Source organism: Nicotiana tabacum, chromosome 6 (genome assembly GCF_000715075.1).
Source record: "Nicotiana tabacum cultivar K326 chromosome 6, ASM71507v2, whole genome shotgun sequence".
In the NCBI taxonomy this organism is placed as follows: Eukaryota; Viridiplantae; Streptophyta; class Magnoliopsida; order Solanales; family Solanaceae; genus Nicotiana; species Nicotiana tabacum.
The window spans coordinates 141881785-141901658 of record NC_134085.1 but is presented as its reverse complement, the minus strand read 5'-3'; the positions used below and the strand labels follow the sequence as shown (position 1 = coordinate 141901658).

The following is a 19874-nucleotide window of genomic DNA, read 5'->3' as shown; positions in this document are numbered from 1 at the left end:
ATGGCCACAACAATACTTGTTGCTAAAAGCCTTTATAGCAGATTATTAACTACCCTCCCGCCAATTTTTTTGCCACAAGTAATATTGTTGCGAAAAAATAATATTTTATCACAACAATAATTGTTGTTGCTAAATATTTTCATAAACCACAATTGTGTGACCAAAAAATAATTTATTGCAACACTTTCTTTGTTGCGTTACGACAACTTTGTGCAACATTTTTTGTTGTTGCAAAAACTTTTCCCATCAGCATATATTGCAACGACATGCAACAACTTTTCTGTTGTTGCCAAAAATACTTTTTGCAACAATATTCAATATATGGCAACAAAAACATTTGTGGCAAATTTCATACTTTCTTGTAGTGGGTATTGAGGCTGAAAGCGTTTAGCAGGAATGCCCACTGGATCCCGTCATTGGCGGGACTCATCAACATCTTTTTTTTATCAATCAGAGGGCTGACTCGAGCAACTTGTTCGTTCCATTTGAGCCAAAACTCCCCAAAACTTCCCTCGGGTTTGTTTTCCATTTGAGATAGGGAGGAGGAGTCTGGGATAATGCATACATTATACTGATGGTGTCGAACAAAATCTTGAGTCATGTCACCTCATGCATGCCATTTACTGACATCTTGACAAGTATGTCATTCCAAAGCTACCCCAGTCAGGCTTTCACTAAAATACGCCGTCAGCAACTCATCTTTCCAGCCAACACTTCTTTCACTGCAATAACTCCTCAGATGGGCTACTGGATCCCCACGCCCATCATACAAATTAAACTTTAGCATCTTAAACCCTTTCAGCTTTCTGGATATCTTATCTCGCTCCACTGTCTTAGCAGGCTTTGCAATCTCACCGGGAGGCTCAAAATGAGGAGTGTAAGAGTATGGACCCGAGTCCTTGAAAATTGGTTCTGGAGCATAGTGTTGGGCATCGAGAATTTTGAACATTGTCTCGCTAGAGGATCGAGGAAAGGTAGATGGTGGAGGAGCTACAGAAACATGAGTGGTCAAAGGAGCGGGATATGAGGTGGTTTTGGCGGGTGGAGTATGAAAAGGTTGTGGGGAGATATCAGCAGCAGTGGGAATCTGGATTTGTGACAGTGGCGGAATGGTGCCAATGCTGTCAGGGTAGCTAGTGGGAAATAATGGTGGATGACGCCCACTAATCAAGGCTTGGTATATTGCGGTCATATGTCCTTTCAACCTTAAGACCTCTTCTTTCAACTCAGATTCTGACTCAACCATCTCCTTAGATGGATCAGTAACACCCATGTTAAACTCTTTACCGGCTATGACTACCTTGCTCTTTGACCTTGTATTATATGGATGAGTTACCTTAAGAACCACAAACCAACCACCCTTCTGCTCAATGAAGATAACAAAAGGGAACAAAATGGGGTCATCCTGTTAGCATTAAGGCATTTAACAGCTAAAAAATCACATTGCGTGCAATGCACCTAGCAACAATTAACGGTTCTAGAATGACTTCGGGGGTCACCAAGTCACTTGGAATCATCCCAATTTGTTCCCTTCAATCTTCTCTTTTTGTTTCATTTCTAGCACTTGCTTGCTCATTTTCCTTTCTTTTTTTTCTTCTAATTATCACTCTTTTCTTTCCTCTCATTTCTCACATTCCATAATTTCATCTCTCTTTTTTTCCTTTTTTTATTTTTCCTCTTTTTTTGTTTCCCTTTTTTTCTTTTTCTTTTAATAAAAAATGATTGGATCGAACCCTATGTAGGTTGTCTACATATTATAACGCCGCATGAATCAGATCTTTGCGTAGTTCGGAAAGATCGGGAATAAAGTAAACAAATTAACGTTCTCATATATTTTTTTTAAAATTAGCTTAATGACTACTTTGATGAGAAAAAGGATAATAAAAAAAGTAATTTTTATTTAATTTTCTAGACTTAATGTTTTATACCCTATTCTAAACTCAAGCTTAACGGGCATATTTTTTTTTGTTTTGAAACAAATACTCTATGGGAAATTATTAAGAAAAAAAATCCTAGAAGAGAAAATATTTTTTGATTCTTTTTTTTAGGAAGGAAATCCAAAGAATGAACTAAAGAAAAATATTTTGAATTTTCGTTTGATATCCTGAAAGAAAGATTTCGAACCAAGAAATGAAAAAGATAAAAAAAATATTTTTGGATTTCAATTAGATTACCTAAGGGAGGAACTCAAAGATAAAGTATGTTGTTGTTTTTTCGTCTACGTACAATGTCCCAAAGTTCTAATAAAAAGAATTTTTTTTTTCATTTTTCATTAATTTCCCAAAAAAGAACCTCAAAAGAAAATCTTTTTGGATTTTTGGAATTAATATCTTAGAGAAAACTTTTAAAGAGGTACTAAAAAAAATTCTCTTCTTTTTATTTTTAAAATTTTTAGTCTTAATATACTAAAGGAAATATAAAAGCCAATTTTTTTTCTTTTGAGTTCTAGATATTAATTTCCTAAGGAAAACCACCTCAAATAATTTATTTATTTTTCATTTCTAGAATTAGTATCCTAAAGAAAACTTCTAACGGAAATATAAAACGCAAAATCTCTTTTTTTTTTTTGAATTTTTGAGTTATAACACACTTTTTCAAATACAAAATAGACAATATAATAACAAAAGACTTGACATTACTGTACAAAGCTAGAAGGTAAAAGACGGCATAAAAAGAAAAACAGACTCAAAACATAAAAAATAAAAATAAAAAAATATCTTTAAGCAACTCCTGAATGAGCGATCCTGACTAGATAGTCTCGGGGTGTCTGTCATGCTCGAACTCCGATAAGTAAATCTACACATGTATGAGAAAATTAAGATCAAATAAAGCTAAAGACCTAGAACGCTATGTGAGACAATAACCTTTCTTGTTGGAGACATGCAAGACATGATTGTGACTATTTTTCTAAAATTAACCTATGTGGCTAAAAGTGGCTGAAAATGCAAGATTTGGCTACGACCCCGCGAAGCTAAGAACCTAAACTCACTAGGAAGACCGAACCCTATGTAGGTTGCCTACGTATCACACTCGAAAGACGAGAATCAGGTATGCGTAGTTCGGGCAGATTGGATACGGGCGGGAAATAAAATTAACAAATAAATTAGAGAAAATATATTTTTTTGTCTTTTTTGAAAAATGATGAAACATGTAAACTCTTTTTGGATTTTCTTTTTCTCTTCTTTTTTTTTTTTTAAAAAAAATGACGAGGAAAGTGCAAACTCTTTTTTTTTTTTTTGGATTTTTTCATTTTCATTTTTTTTGTTTTTTTTTTTAAAAGTGTAAAAGAAAATTATAACCGGGCCCCACTTGCTTCATTTTTATACTTCAACCTCTTTTCTTTATCATTTACCCTCAAACCTCATTGGTTCGCCAAATGACCCCTTTTACCATTGAAGATTGTAAGATGTAGCACATTAGGATGCATCAGGATGGTCTTTCATTTTTGGGTACATCTGTCCTAGACGGACCCAACCCCTATGTTGAGTCCCCAAAGTCAAATGCACATGATGCAAACAAACGTTCCTATTAGGAATCCGGCATGATGCTGAGTTATTCTAGGTTTAAAACCTGGGTGTATTTGTTCTAGACCTGGCTTACCCGAACAGACAGCTCGAGCCGAGGGGGGGCAGCGTACCGGGAATACAGAAGCTTCACCGACTTTGCAACTTGTCTGAACCTCGTTCTAAAATTGGAATGACTCTAACAGAAAAGAAGTCACACGAAGTGCACACTTCCCAGATGATTTGGAAGACTCAGAGAGAGGAGGGTTTCGTAACAATTTATGTACAGTCCAAACAATATCAAAGCGGTACAAAATGGCAATTAGCACATTAGGCTTAAACATATAAAAATTAGATAATAAATAAAAGCCAACTATAACAGGTATTCTAAGCTCGAATTCTGAACCCTGAACTAGAAGTTCTGGGTTCTATTCCCTAGTAGAGTCGCCAGATCTGTCACATCTCCTTTTTCTACCTCGAAAGGGGTACAGGGGAATTTTTTTCAATTTAAGTGACAATCGAAACGGAATTTATTTATTTATTCAGAGTCGTCATTTGGGATAATTTATGGTGTCCCAAGTCACCATTTTAAAATTCCGAATCGAGGAAAGTTGACTCTTATTTATGGTCTGCGAACACAGAAATCCGGGTAAGGAATTCTGTTAACCCGGGAGAAGGTGTTAGGCATTCCCGGGCTCCGTGGTTCTAGCACGGCCGCTCAACTATTAACATTGGCCTAATTATCCGATTAATTACACATTTTAAACCTACGTGCATTTTTTTACTTTCTAACCGCTTTTAATGTTTATAGAATTATTTTCTAGAACAGTCACGATTGTCGTACATATCGCGAACCGCATCACATGAAATGCACCCGCGATTTATAACATGTTTATTATTATTATTATTATGGTAGGGTCGCATGAAATGCACACACGAATTGAGATTATGTATCGTGACCATGCCACGGGAACCATACCCATAGTCACGATAATAGAAATACTTCTAAACCAGCACATAACATCATTTTAACTAACATCCTAGAAAGAGATAACCAGTCCTTTAAACATCTATCTGTCTACTAAAGATGCGAAATAAACCAGATATGCTGTGATTTTACTCAAAACAGTCCATGTGATATACTCATTACTACACAGAAGCAACGACTTCAAACTGTCGCCAAATGCATCAATCAATTCAGCAAACCATTACGGGAAAACTAGTCTTATACTGACTGTGATATCAAACAGTAGCAATATCTTGCTAGAAGGGATAATCTCTAACTTATTTAGTTTTAGACAAACAATCAAGAAAATATGACTATTCAATTCCATAAAATTCAAACCATTTACAAGATTAGATAACAAGCAAAAATGGACTATGGTAATTTCTGTCCCTTTATGTAATGTTTGTCCTTGGCCAATATTCATCTGGTGAAATCTTATTCGAAGATGCCATACAATTCGACACACAACAGTTTCAAGAGTTTTAAAGTTGAGAGCCATTTTGGTTATATACATGCATTTCATATGTACGTTGAAAGCCTCGTTTCATATGTACGCACAGACAGAATATTTCGATTCTGCCCGGAAACCTCAGACTACGATCTCACACGACTTTAACAGCTCGATTTTGATACAACTTGGCAAAAATAGATTTCGACAGTTTCAACGACTGTTGCCGATTTTCTGTTTGTTCGACAATGATGGTGCGACTCCGGCGAAACAGTGACAGTAGAAGGGGAAGAAGGTATAGAAACGACAGTTAGGTGCTGCAGTATAGGAAGAAGAAAACGAGCAGCGGGATCATGGGTTTATTCTCGCCGGCGTTCATGGTGTTCGACAGCAGCTGGCGCTGGCTGGAATTGAGGAGGTCATCACCGGCGAGTTGAAGAAGAAGAAGGGGTCAGCGACGGCGACTGTGTGTATCGTTCAGGTCTTTGGTTGGTGGAGTTCTGGTTATCGGCGAGAGACGCTGACTGTTGGCTCGTTCTCCGGCGAGGTCGAAGGCTGAAGAACGGCGGTCAGGGATCTCCTTTTTTGGTCTGGGCTGCTGATCTCCTAAGGTTAGGCTGCTGAATGTTTTTCGCTAGGGTTCTCTTGGTGAGGGTGACGATGGAGCTCTAGAGATTAGGGTTCTTTTGTCTTGTGTCCATTGTTGAGAAGGTAAAGAAGAAGATGAGGTCCTTGGTATTTTTGTGTGGAGAAGATTACATTTAGGGTATGTCCGTTAGGTTTTCGCTAGATTTCAGAAAAAGAAACGTAGCCTTCCAAAAATGGAAAACGGTTGTGTCTTCTTTTTAAAATCCCAAAATGGCTGATTCAAAAATCTAGGTCTAGGATTATTTTTTAAGCTTTTTTTCTAGGGTTTTAGGGCTATTGGGTTTGGGTTGTTATGAGTTAGGTCGGAAAATTAGGCCTAAAAATAGGTCATTTGAGCCCAAATTTTATTCTTTTCGCGAACGAGACTAAAAATACGACTTCATTTACTAATTAATTCTATTTAAATAAAATAACTATTAAAATAAGACTAACCGTTAAAACAAACCTATTTTTTGGTATTTTCAAATATCATATTAAAATAAAAATAAGGTACTATTTTTATATTTTTTTAGTTTTACGAAAGGTATATAAACTAAAAGTAACTAAAAAGAAGAAATATTTTTGTAATTTTCATTTTGTGATAAAATAAAGTAAAAGGGTCAAAACTAGTTAAATTAACTATATTAGATCTAAACTAAATATTTAGATACAAAAATGTGTAAAATCTTGGGGAGAGTCAAAAATCACATGTCTGCGGACATGTTAGTCTAAAAAAGTCATCTTGTTTTCCCTCCTAATAAAGAAGCTAGAATACATTTTAGTCCTAAATTTTAATCATGATTTCCCTTTTATTATAATTAAAATTAACCAATAAAAATGTATAGAATTATATATTTACTATTATATAAATAAGGTCATACGTATGACCTTAATGAATGAAATTATATAAACGGTTATTATATAAGCGGTCAATATTTTTATGAAACGCAACGATCTAACTAACATAAATATGACTATAACCTTATTAGTTAATGGACTTAATTGGTTGCTATAAGCCGATACGTATGACCTTAATGAATGAAATTATATAAACGGCTATTATATAAACAGTCGATATTATTATGAATCACAACTATATAATTAGCATAGGTTACTACAACCATATTAGTCAATAGACTTATATGGTTGCTATAGGCCAATACGTTTGACCTTAATGAATTAAATTATATAAACGGCTATTATATAAACGGTCGATATTACTATAAAGCGCAACGATCTAATTAGCATATGTAATATGCCTATAACCTTGGTATTTCAATAGACTTATATGGTTGTTATAGGCCGATATGACCTTAATAAATGAAATTATATAGACGGCTATTATATAAGTGGTCTATAATACTATGAATCAAAACAATATAATTATCATAGGTTATATGACTACAACCATATTAGTGAATGGACTTATATGGTTGCTATAGGCCGATACGTATGACCTTAATACAAACGGCTATTATATAAACGATCAATATTACTATGAATCATAACGATATAATTAGCATAGGTTATATGACTACAACCATATTAGTCAATGGACTTATATGGTTGTTATAGGCCGATACGTATGACCTTAATATAAATGGATATTATATAAACGGTCAATTTTACAATGAATCACAATGATATAATTAGCATATGTTATATGACTACAACCATATTAGTCAATGGACTTATATGGTTGCTATAGGTCGATACATATGACCTTAATATAAATGGCTATTATATGAACGGTCGATATTATTATGAATCACAACGATATAATTAGCATAGGTTATATGACTACAACCATATTATATAAACGGTTGATATTACTATGAATCACAACGATATAATTAATCAAAACTGTTATACTTTACCTCAATTCCTTCAGCTAGCCGAGGAGTTCCACCACCCCTACCACGACCTCTACCACCACCTTTACCACCACCTCTAGCACCACATTTACCACCACCCCTACCCTTCATATTACCTCTAACTCCACTTCCACCACCTGTTTGTGAACTTCTAAAGTATGAATCAATTCTCCCTTTATATCTATTCAACCTTGGACGTCCATGAGAAGCTACGTATCTAGGATCTCTTGTATTTCTTCCTTCACCCTCACCCTCACCCACACCATCATGTGTATCTTCCAATTCCCAATTTGGAACTACCATATCATCATCCCAATTCAAAAGTTCATGCTCCAATCTGTTCAAATCATACTTAATATATTGCCTCATCACTTCAGTGTCCAATGCAATATCACAAAACCGTTCAAAATGCTTTAATAGTTCCCTGTACATCATGTATTTAGAAGTCATACGTGGGTAACCTCCTAGAAAGAAACGTTTCAACTGCGGACGAACAATATCTTTTCTCCACCTTTTCAATATATACCTCTAATTAACGTTTTTAATCCTCTTATAATACAACACCTTAAGTATATGGCAGCATAGAATACCTCTTGTTTCAAACCACTTACAACTGCAACTTAGATATTCTCCAATAGGTGTATATTTAACCGTGAATACAAATGGATCTCTAGTGCTAAAACTCCTAAGCGAATAATCTGTTATAATGTATTTCTCCACTTCAGGGCTTGCTTGATGATCTTGAGGGGTGCTGATTTCACAATGGTACAGTTTCCTTGAACTGTACTTGAAAATATTCAAACACTTCACGAGTATAACATGCTTGAAGTTTTTCCTCCGATGCGACTTCAGATAAACATTTTGGTTTAAAGCACCTTGACCTATATTCAGCTTCCAATTCTTTCTCGAACTTAGCTCTTATGGCTAACTCATATTGCTGAACAAATAGCTTCAAAGTGCTTTGGCGGGTAATGATTCCATCAAAGAAAGCATGCATTCCTTTACTTCTTTGCGTGGACAACATCCCAGCCCAAAAGTGGTCATTTAGGTATACAGGAACCCATTTTTCCTTCTCCAAATAAAGCTTATAAAACCAATCCCTTCCATCTAAGTTATATTTTACAATATAATCAGTCCATCTTCTCTCAAACTCAGCAACGTTAATGTTATCAAGGACTAAAGCCTTATATTCTGCCTTTGCAATCTTACCATCAAGAACTCTACTTAACTTCGTAGGCAACTTTGCGAATTTGTGCCATATACAATATCTATGTACCGTATTTGGCATTAATGTATTGATGGCAGCCTTAATACTATCACATTGGTCAGTCATGATAGCTAATGGACGAACATTGTTTAGATCCCCAAGCCATGTAGAGAGCACCATTTTGTAACTTGTTATATCCTCACTAGATATAAAAGCACGTCCCAAAAGTATGGACTTCCTATGCTGACTGACACCAACAAATGAAGCAAATGGCATATTGTATCGATTCACAAGGTATGTGGTATCAAGGCATATTACATCATGGAACTCCTCATATGCAACCTTAGAGTGTGAATGAACTCATACGATATTACGAAGTCGATCAAAACTATCCACATCTACGGAGTAGTAAAATTCCCCATCTTCTTGCTGCATGTCACTGAAGAACTTGAGTAATGATTGTGCATCCACTTCTTGCAACTGAAGCTTTCTACTCTTCAAAATATAATTTCTACAGTCCTTTGATGTACAACTCAGATTTTCGGAGCCATCAGCAAGTACTTCAGCGACTCATATATTTTTTTAGGGTCTTAAGCCAGCAATATCTTTGGCTACAAGAGTTCTCTTAAGAGACTTACTAAGCGATATGTGTCAAGCCATCAATCGCGATAGTGATGGTTCCAATTGATGATTATGTTTTTTAACCACCTTTGAAATACGCCATGAACCATTCTCCTCCAAAATTTCATTTATTCTAGCACGGCAGTTCCTCCTCTTGGTAACATGCTTATTCCTTGATTTCCTAAACCTATCACAATCATATTGCACATACCTAACAATATCACCACCTTTTTTGTTTGATGTTCTTTTGACAATGCAAAACCCTGATAATCTTGCATGTTCTTTGTAAAAATCAAACATAACATCCTTATTACTTAACCGCAACCCAGTAATTGGACCAATTAATAGATTTTCTTCATTGAACTCATTAGACATTTCCTTGTCCTCTCCACCTTCTCCCTCTTCCTCTAAATAATGGTTGTCATCGTCATCATTATCATCATCATCAGCATCGTCAACATGATCTTCTCCATCATTGAAGTTGTCGTCTGAATCAATGTTGACCGACTCCTCTTCATTCATCAAACTGATGTCCGAATTCAACCCGAATGATATGTGTAATGCATTCCTTAGTTGCTCCGACCTAGTTTCTAAGTTGTTATTCGGGTTTAATGGCTCCAAACTAGTTTTTAGGTTAGCATTCATGTTTAGGTTAGGGGAAGGGTGGCGAATTATGTGTTTAATGAAAGCTCTCTTAACAAGGTATACCGTATAAATGAAAAAATAATATTATGTATACATACTAGACTTTTAATCTTCCCATCGTATAAATTGTATTTTTAAAAAAATACGTAATAATATAGGTATACCTATACGAAGGCTTTTGATCTTCCCATGCATGAGAGAATGATGATCTATGGAATCAATGTTTTGGGATAATCAATAGTTATTAACTAATTTTGGAAGGAAAAATGGCTATTAAGCCAAATATGAAATGAAGGGTTGTAATGATATTTCCCATTGTTGGGCCATGGAGAGTTTGGCCAAATAGCAGCACTCTAATCAAAAATAATAATTGTGGCGTGTAAGTTCCTTGAAATAACCGATAACTGAATCCTTGACCGCATTAGATGATTCACAACTAACTTATTCCATTTTAACAGTTTCCAAAGCAACATATGGCATACCTAAGTTCTTAACTAATTGATCCAGGCAACACACAAGCGTAAGGGTCAGAGAGGCCTAGCCGTAAAAGCACACTAAACAACATGCCTGCAGTCAGACCCAATTACGTAACTTGACTAGATAGCCAAGAGTGATATACGTCATTAAATGCAACAACGTATTTATTCATATCTCAATATCAACTAAGAGACGAAGAGTACCTAGTCCAAAAAGTCAACAATAGATATAGCAGTAGTAAAACTTGCATATTACATGCTCATGTCTTCAATACCAATACCAGCTACACAGATAAATCGCCGCATCTACATCTCCTGCTGCTACTCGTGCGACAGGTCCCATCAGTCTACCGCTGATACCCTTGTGCAACTCCAGTAGCAAGGAAACGAAATGGGTAATAACTTCACAGAAAATGCAAAATAAGTTAAATCTTGACTCCTTCAGTAGGTGGGACATCACGGAGACAGCTCACCTCCCTCCTTACAAAGGACGGCAAGGCAAAGGCAGCTTCATGCATCTGTCAATGGAATGATATATTGTGTCAGATTTTTTTTTATTTTTTTTTTGATTTGCACCGGGTGTCCGAGTCTCTTCGAGCCCCGACTATTCCCGAGGGTGCACAGGCCCTTGGCAAGGAATTTCCCGTAAGTGCACCATGGTTAATTCAGGTTTTACCCAGTCCAATGGCCCTCAGAAATTGTTTGCACCCAGTGGGTTTCGAACTTGAGACCTTGAAAGGGAGCAAACCCCAAGGCTCAAGTCAATTGACACCAGGCCAACCCTGAGGGTTTGGGACTTCAGATATTTGGAGACTAATTTCCAACAAAGCACCAAATGCACAATGACATTATGCAGCAGCATGTTCAAATTTCTAAATTTAACTTTAATGTCAGTGCTGGAATTTACCAATATACTATGCTCAGAGCAAATTTTTCTATCTTAAGCTTTGTCCTATATCTAAATGGTAACAGCATAAGCCCTCTAACATTAACATAGACTGATTCCCGCGACAATCTACAAAAAGAGGTATTAAGAAGTACAACAAGATCCAATCAGAAAATACACTAATATCTTTATCCCGAATCATTGTACAAGACACAAAGCCAAGTATTCTCAGTGCTTAGCGTACAACAAGTCAATCCAGCTTAGACAATTTGAAAGAAAAGTTTTTGATGATTTCATGAGTAGCATAGCATAATCTGAAATTGCTTAATAGGAGAGAAGAAGTTACCTCAGAATTGTAAAACCTAAGCTCCCTCTGCTGCTGAAGAGCTCCCTCTAGTTTCTCAATAGGATTAACAGGGTGCTTAAAATCAACAGGTGGTCCCTCAGTCGAACACAGAAGAAACCCAATAACACCACTGCATAATATATACAGCAGAAATCCTCAATAACCATTAAGTGAAAGCATGCTTAAAAATTCCCCTCCTACCCCCACCCCCCACCCAAACAACTAGAGAAACAATTAAATTAAAAAAATGGTAAAATTAGCTTGCAAATTTCTTGCTGTTAAATTCATGAATTACCTAGGATATGTAGGAACACTGGCCCATGCATAATGAACGGTACTAAATGTTTCATGGCAAATTGAGATCATATCCTGAATAAGATGTGTATGAAGCCACATGCTCTCTGCCATGTTGCAAAGTACACCGCCAGGTCTTAATGCCCTTGCTAACGTTGCAAAGAATGGTTTGTCCACAAGCTCTTGAGCCGGACCTGTAATGGAAGACATTGAGATCAATTAAACTAGAGCGCATTGGTTTGAATATTTCCTAATCCAAACAAGAGTAGATACTATAGAGTTGATTCATACACTGGTCAAAGACATCCAAGAGAAACAAGAAAAATCAAACAAAAGAACCACTGAACTGTCCAACAAAAGACAGTGATATCTATCCTAACATGCATAGAATTTTTCCATCCTTGCAAATCAGTGAACAATAGGCTCTATTTTCAATTTTCTAAACGGAAATTAACATGTACCTAAGCAACAAGCACTGCCCCATTTTGGTCAGGGGATAAAAGACTACAACATAGAGCTGCTAAAATTGACTCTTAAAAACGAAGGTATAGAACAATTAAGAAGATGAAACTGACATACCAACAGGATCTGATGAATCAACTATGATAGCATCATACTTCCCTTCAGGGGTATTCCGTAGAAACTCAACAGCTGTCAAAATCATTCAGAAAAGAATCACCGTCATATACAGCTGCACTAGATATAGAACTGACAAAACGGGGAATTAAAATTTCTGGAATGAAAACAAAAAAGGCAGATATTTCTATCTCTTGTTTGTTCTGCGAGGCATTCCCATCCGTATGGAGGCAATATATTATGTGCCAGAGGAACCAAAATGTTGCTCTGGCCTTGTGCTATCTTTATCCCAGGCTTCTCAGCCTCCCAAGTATTCTCCCAAAAAACAAAAAAAACAAATGGTAAGAGTAGGAAAATATATTGGAGGTGATGCCTTCCCAAGATTCATAATACTAAGATCAAGTACATGAAGCATCCATACCATCACCAACATGAAGATTGACACGAGGATCCTCAAAGCCAATAGCCAAGTCGGGGAAAAACTTTTTACTGACCTGCAACACAAGAAAATACAATATATGGTTTTAGACAGCACTCAACAAAAACACTAACTTCATGTATGTTGCATCTGTTACTCACATCTATAACCATTTTATCAATCTCACAAATATCAATCAGCTCTACAGAGCTATGTCGAGAAATTTCCCTCAGAACTCCACCATCACCACCCCCAACAACCAGAACCTGCAATTATAGTCCAAATTGATTGGATAGAGAACAATGAATGGTAAACCTTAGAAGGGAAAGAAACGGAAGGCAATAGTAAAATAATATCAAAGATCTTTCAAGAGACACACGGTAAAATAAAGATATATAATATACGCACACTGAATGAGAAAATGATATTTTATAAATAGACTCCTCGTATCTTCATGTTTAGCTTTACATACAACAGTCAAAGAATAAAACCAAATTATTAAGATTACCAAAAGAGTTGAAGAAAAATAAAGAAGCTACTGTCTATAAACTATTTTTCTCTCCCTTGTTACAAATGAGAAGCCCACAGCTGGTGCAAAGGACCAGCAACATTTTCAAACTATGCGTTCTGGTCAGTTCATTAAAAAAATCCACTACCAGTTACGTTAGAATTTTATCTAGAAACAGCCAGATGAAGATAATAAGCAGGTAGTGTAGTGTCCCCATCCTCGCGATTATTTTCAAAATATACAGATAAAACAGTAAAGAATTCACCAAAATGTGCACAATCAAATTCTCACCCACTTCAAACAGGTTTTTCTGAAAGAATAGTCCAAACACTTAGATGACTGACCCTGCTCCGTATATGCACTTCAATTTTAAAAAATTCTTTCAGTCAAATCAAATCTAAGACATTCTATTAATTCCAACTTCAAAATGACAAGGATGTGTTATCATCTTGGTAGAATAATACTGCTTAATGAGGTGCATCAGGTTTTCAGATCCTATCCAGATGCACTTTCACTAAATGATTATTCAGATTCCTTCATGCCATTAGACCTATCAGGGGCTTTAATCTAACATCAGGTGACTCACATTTGCTGGTACACCCCCAATAAATTCATGAATAGAACATTGACAAAAGAGATTTGTGAGCATGACCTGTTTACTCTCCCTGTATAAGTAGCAACATAATCAGATACCTTTCTTCCTACCAGCGCAAACATTAATCGTCCTTCTATGTGGAAAATGAATGTTATTATAGCAGACAAAGCACGATAAATGGGTTCAAAACATAGGAACTCTTTTAAGTTAGTATTTCTATCTAGTGCTATTGGGCTTCATACAAATAGAAGAGGAAGAAGGCTGAGTAGGGAACCCAAGGGTGTGGCCTAGTGCAGAGGCGGAGTTAGCTTGTAATGTGTGGGTTCGGCCGAACCCAGACACCTTTGCATAAAGGTTATATTTATACTACGAAATTCATTTAATATGTATAAATATTTAATTGCGAATCCAATAACTAAGACGAGTTATGGGTTCTGTGGCAAAATCAGAACCCATAAATTTCAAATTCTGGCTTCGCCTCTGGCATAGTGGTCAATAAAGTGGGTCGAGAACCATGAGGTCTCAGATTCAAATCCTATTGGAGGCAAAAACACTAAATAATTTCTTCCCATCTGTCCAAGCTTTGGTGAACAGAGTCACCCGATATTGTGCTGGTGGAAGGCATCAGGTATCCTAAGGGATTAGTCGAAGTGCATGCAAGCTGACTCGACACTATGGTTATAAGAAGAAAAGAAAAAAGGCTGACTAGGAATTCCCCCTGAAGGGAGTAGTATATAGAATTTCTCAGATTCCTTGAAGAATTAAACAGCTGCATGAAGTTTTATTTCTTCAACCAGAAAACTCTATATGACTCTAGAAAGCAACAAGACTTGGAAAGCTAACACCAGGTGAATCATCAAATTACAAAGAGAATGATTTATCAGTCCACACATGCAAACCTTGAAAGGTCGGCGAAATGGGAATAGTGAAACATCCATGATGATAAGAGAAGTATCCGTTTGGTTCTATTACATAGTTTGTCCATTTTTTACTGACAAATTCTGGCTGTAACAGTAAGTATGAGTATATTAATCCAGGTCTTCAGCTTGACACACTCACAAACGCGCACACACACTCACTCACAGATACAACAACAACAGCTATGCGTCAGTCCCAAACAAGTTGGGTCAGCTCTATGAATCCTTACCTTTTCATTTAAGCTCAACTCATACTAATCCAGTTCTTCAAGCAAATAAGATGCGCTTTCCTTTCAGTATTTTTTTCAGAATAGAAAGCAAATTCGCAAAACTCTTTTTGATCATTGAGTGTGCACGAAGGGAAAGAATCTGAACGGTCATATATACACTTACATTCTTAGGAGATTTGATTGAACAGAGAGGAAGATGGGCTATCATCTCCTGATAGGCGCATTCATCTTTCTCGGTCAACTGAACAATGCCGTCAAGCACTAGAACTTTCCCATATGATGCAGACTGCAAGAATGGATACAGAATTAAGGCAGATGCATAAAATAGCTTGAAAGAAATTATATAACTAAAATTTAAAGGACAAAACTAGAATCTAGAGTTGAATATGCTGAACCTCAAAAACCAAGACTTCCTGGAATTCTGACTTTCCCTTGAATAAAGTCTTCTCTACTTTCAGAGAATGTGCTTCTCCTGTGTAAAGACGCCGTCATACAACAATTATGATCAGTAAATATTCATGAAAACACTTGGAAAAAGTAGTAAACCTTTACACATTGACTTGGGTTCAACCATGACAAAATTCCGAGGCCATGAGAGTTCAGGAATTTGTTACTAAGGCTCATATGCTATCGTACTTCTACTTGAAGCATCATTTATGCTACGTTAACAAACTGAATGGAATTACTTGACTCAGCGAAACAAGCACACAAGCCCAGCCAGTGACACTTAGATTTGACAATTTCGGTTGCAGTAGGACACGATATCACCTCCTAAATATAGTATAACCAACTAATGCAGCTGTATCTGACAGCAGCCCTTCTGCTTACAGGACGAAACAAGAAGCCCTCTCACTGTCCCAATCAAATAAAAGCATCATATTTTTGGACACACAACTGAGTATGCTAAATCACTAACATCATCTAAAGCATCAACAAGTTTAATGAATGATTTCGTGTTTTCATCCAACTTTCTGGAAACTACTTCAACTTTTTCGCTTAACACTTCTAACAGAATATGCAAGTTAAAAATAACTTCTAGTTACTGAGCACCGTCCTGGACAAATTGTCCCCCATAAAATAAGATAAGAGGCAAATTAGGGGAAGGGGTGAGGACAAGAAAAAGAAACATTATTATATTAACCAATTAAATAATAAAAAGAGAAGGCCAGCGAATTCTATTATGTGTACCAAGCACTACAAGCAAAGAAAAAAAATGTTCTTTTCTCAAGGAAGATCAGCAATTATTAACAGCAAGAAAGAAATAACAACAAAGCAAAAGATAACCTGGCCACATTGGATTATTGAAATACAACACCCTCTCCTTTTCATCTGTAACAAACAGCACGAGAAGAACAACTATGTCAAATAATTGTAAAAAAAATCGATTAAACGAAGGAGATGAACAAAATAATTTTGATAATGACCAGAGGATGGCCGCTGAGGTTGAGAAAACCATCCGGAAACGACAGTGGAGTGGCAATTGGCTTCAAGTTCAGGGTCATACACCCTAGCCTTTAAGCAACAATTGGGAACAACAACAGCCTTATATGATCCATTGGCATGAGCATTTTCACTCTCCTTCCCATCCATAGTCTTCAGGTTGTCCAAACCTCTTCCTGCGTCGTGCTCCATAAATAATTATCTTATTAGGATCCAGTCTACAACTACCAGAGAGTATCCTGCATCAGAAAAATATGATAACAGTCAATGATCACAGAAAAAAATGAACGAACGAAAATGAATTAAAGGACAGAACAAAAATTCAGGAATAAAGATGATATCACAATTTGCAGAAACAGATTGAACTTCTCTTTTACTGGATATAGACATTCTAAATTAGTAGGTATAGCAGAGGTTATCCAGGATTTCAACTTTATGGGCTCGGGATGCCACTGAACTCACCAACCATTTGAGTCACTGGGTTCAAAATTTACCATTTGTACATAAATAAGTAGACATCTTAACAGAGACAGGATACACAATTTAAGTTTTATGGGTTCAAATTGTTAGATTCTTAGCATTCAACCCTTTATATATGTAAAATTATGGGCTATATCTACTATTTGTTGCAACTTTAGTGGATTTTTACACATAAGACTTAGGAAGTACTAGGTTGAGATGAACCCGGTACTGCAAGGCTACATCCCCTATGCTTTCTTAACACATATACAACGTTTGAGCCAAACTAGTGAGTTCAGCCAAACTCCTAGCTTCTATTGTGCATCCACCCCATAGTTATAAAGCATTACAGTACAATTGAAAAGAAATTGTACCAAATGAAAGCATACAGAGGATTCATACAACTAAAGCTCAACAGTTTGGCATTGAGGCCTAATTGATAGATTAATTAACAAAAGAAATAGTCGAAAAGATGAGAAGAGTGCTCACCTTAGGCAAGGACGGAACTCAATAGAAAGATTGAAATAACCGAAGAGCTGCTCGAACTATTACTAAGTTAGCAATCTCTGAAAGATACTCAGTATTCAAAACGCTGGTAGCTGCAAAAAAAAAATGAGGAAAACCGAAAAGGAAAAAGTGGAATGAATAGTTTAAAGTGAAAAAGCAAATGGAACCCAAATCAAAGTACTTAAAAAACTTTCCAACTGGGAATCAGAATTTAAAGTAAAAAACTGTCCACCAACCTAACCTAATGTGAAAACGTGTAAGAGACTCCATCTTTAAAGAAACATAATAAAAGCAGCGTTGGCTTTACGCAAAACTAAATTTTTAGCTAAATTTTCAAAAGGAAACACTGGATTTTATTCCTTTCAAAAACCAATAAGTTAGGGTAGAACGAAATTACCAAAAACAGTAGCTGGAATAGAGACTTCTAGATTTTCTCAAACCTAACACACACAATATAACTGATGGTATAAATACAGAAGAAATAACGAAGAACGTACCTGAAACGGCTGTCTTTCAAGTGTCAGTTGATCGCAAAAAAACCAATGCAATCGCCTTGTTTAATGCGAGTCAACAATTCGATGAGCGGGAAAAAGGAATGCGAGATACAGAAAAAAATAGTAAATTAAAAAATTTTCTGGGTTTGAGTCTTCTCTCTCCCCTCGTTTTATACAGGAAAAAGGTTTTGCTTTGGACGAATCAATGGCGTTAACGCTTCCAAATTAGGTTTTTATACCCACGTTGATGATTACGTATTTTCCTATACTATATATCGTACTACTAAACTCACCAGTTTTGTGAGAGTGAAAATCGAAATTTCTCGAATTTTACCCAATAAGTTGAATAAATTGCGGAGGGGTCCGCGGACGGTGCACGATTTCTATGATTACAAATTCTCTTTCCTATCTCTATTTTTGTTATAAAAATATTCACAAACCATCATTTTGCACGAGAATGTAGCAATAATATTCAATTATTGCAAACGTGTCAAAAGAAAAAGCAATTTATTTTAAGAAATATACAAAGTAAAAATTGTAATAATTAAAATGAGTAGATACGAAAATCTGAGGAATTAAAGAACTTTCCACATACTTCGACAAAATAATTAAAAACTTACTTAATGATTGTGTACGTGATTAGTTAGAAATGGAGTAATGATCTTTCAATATTTTTTGCACTTCAAATAACAAGTACTTACCATCTACTAATTATACAGATAACTTTTGTATACGGTCAAAATCATGCGCCCCGATTTTGTAGGCTCGAAGGGTCGTGCCGAGAACAAGTTCGATATGGACCGAGCTCGAGCCCGAAGGCACAATACGAAGCTCGAAGATCAAAGTGCTCGATGAATACTTGGGCCGAGTATGATCAACCTCGGATAATACCGTTATAATTTTGTAGTAGAAAGAGCGAGATTCTTGCGGTGACCATAAAATCACGGAGTAAATTCCGGAACGGATTTGTATTAGGCGGTTAGACAACTGTATAATAAGATTCCTTACTACAATTGGAATTGTCCCTTATTTAGGATCCCCTACTATATAAAGGGGACCCCAATCATTTGTAACGGATCATTAATCATTGGCAAAATAATATACACTTTTACTTTCTTGCTCATTATTCATCACAATTGTCTTTTAACTTTATTGTCCTTACTTTACTGTTCTTATTGACCTACCTCGAGGCCATCATAGCTCGAGGTCAAGACTCGCTTAAGCATTAATTTGATTCAACTTGCTTCTTTAATTTATACGTTTGGTTTCTTGGTTATTAGTTAGTATTGGACTAAATCACGTATCTTTAAGACCACAAAACAAGTTTAATTGTTACTCGGATTTTAGGGTAAATAGTTTGGCGCCTACCGTGGGGGTTAAAGATAAAAGTGATTATTTCAGTACTGATTCTGATAACATACGTTATTTACACTTATCTTGTCAAGAATTTTTGTTTTCAGGTTAAAACATGTCAAACTCACAAAACGCACCCGTACATGGAGATGATGGTTTTGGATTTCACGGGGAAAATAACAATGTAGTTGCTCCGGGTGCCGGTGTACCACCAATTAACCTTGGGGAAGTGCCGATTGTAGAACCAGTCGACGTCAGCTCACACATTGCTTTGAATTCCGGCTTAGGCGTAGACCCCGAAGGTAGTGTAGTAGGAAAGTCCGATCCAGTGGCCAAGGAACACAGGGTATAGGAGATGGGGGAGTTAGCCTCCAAGTAATATTCGAGAAGCTACAAGCTCAACAGGTTGCTATCGCTCAGCTTCAAAGTCAGCATAAAATTCCA

General features: G+C 36.3%; 2 protein-coding genes across 2 annotated transcripts; both read right to left on the bottom strand.

Annotated features, from left to right (window-relative positions):
- Nucleotides 1-8215: 8215 nt before the first annotated feature.
- LOC107786824 (protein FAR1-RELATED SEQUENCE 5-like) lies at nt 8216-8941 on the bottom strand. The gene has a single exon (XM_016608329.1). The coding sequence runs from the start codon at nt 8939-8941 to the stop codon at nt 8216-8218; it is 726 nt and encodes a 241-aa protein (XP_016463815.1).
- Nucleotides 8942-10554: 1613 nt separating this feature from the next.
- Nucleotides 10555-18468, bottom strand: LOC107764611 (spermine synthase). Its single transcript, XM_075255515.1, has 12 exons — nt 18081-18468; nt 17566-17675; nt 16602-16856; nt 16462-16506; nt 15573-15649; nt 15341-15463; nt 13089-13193; nt 12931-13003; nt 12513-12584; nt 11935-12127; nt 11640-11769; nt 10555-10925 (listed from the first exon to the last, which is right to left on the bottom strand). Exons 3-12 carry the CDS (start codon nt 16807-16809, stop codon nt 10833-10835), a joined length of 1119 nt encoding a protein of 372 aa, XP_075111616.1. The 5' UTR covers nt 16810-16856; nt 17566-17675; nt 18081-18468; the 3' UTR covers nt 10555-10832.
- Between the last annotated feature and the right edge of the window lie 1406 nt (nt 18469-19874).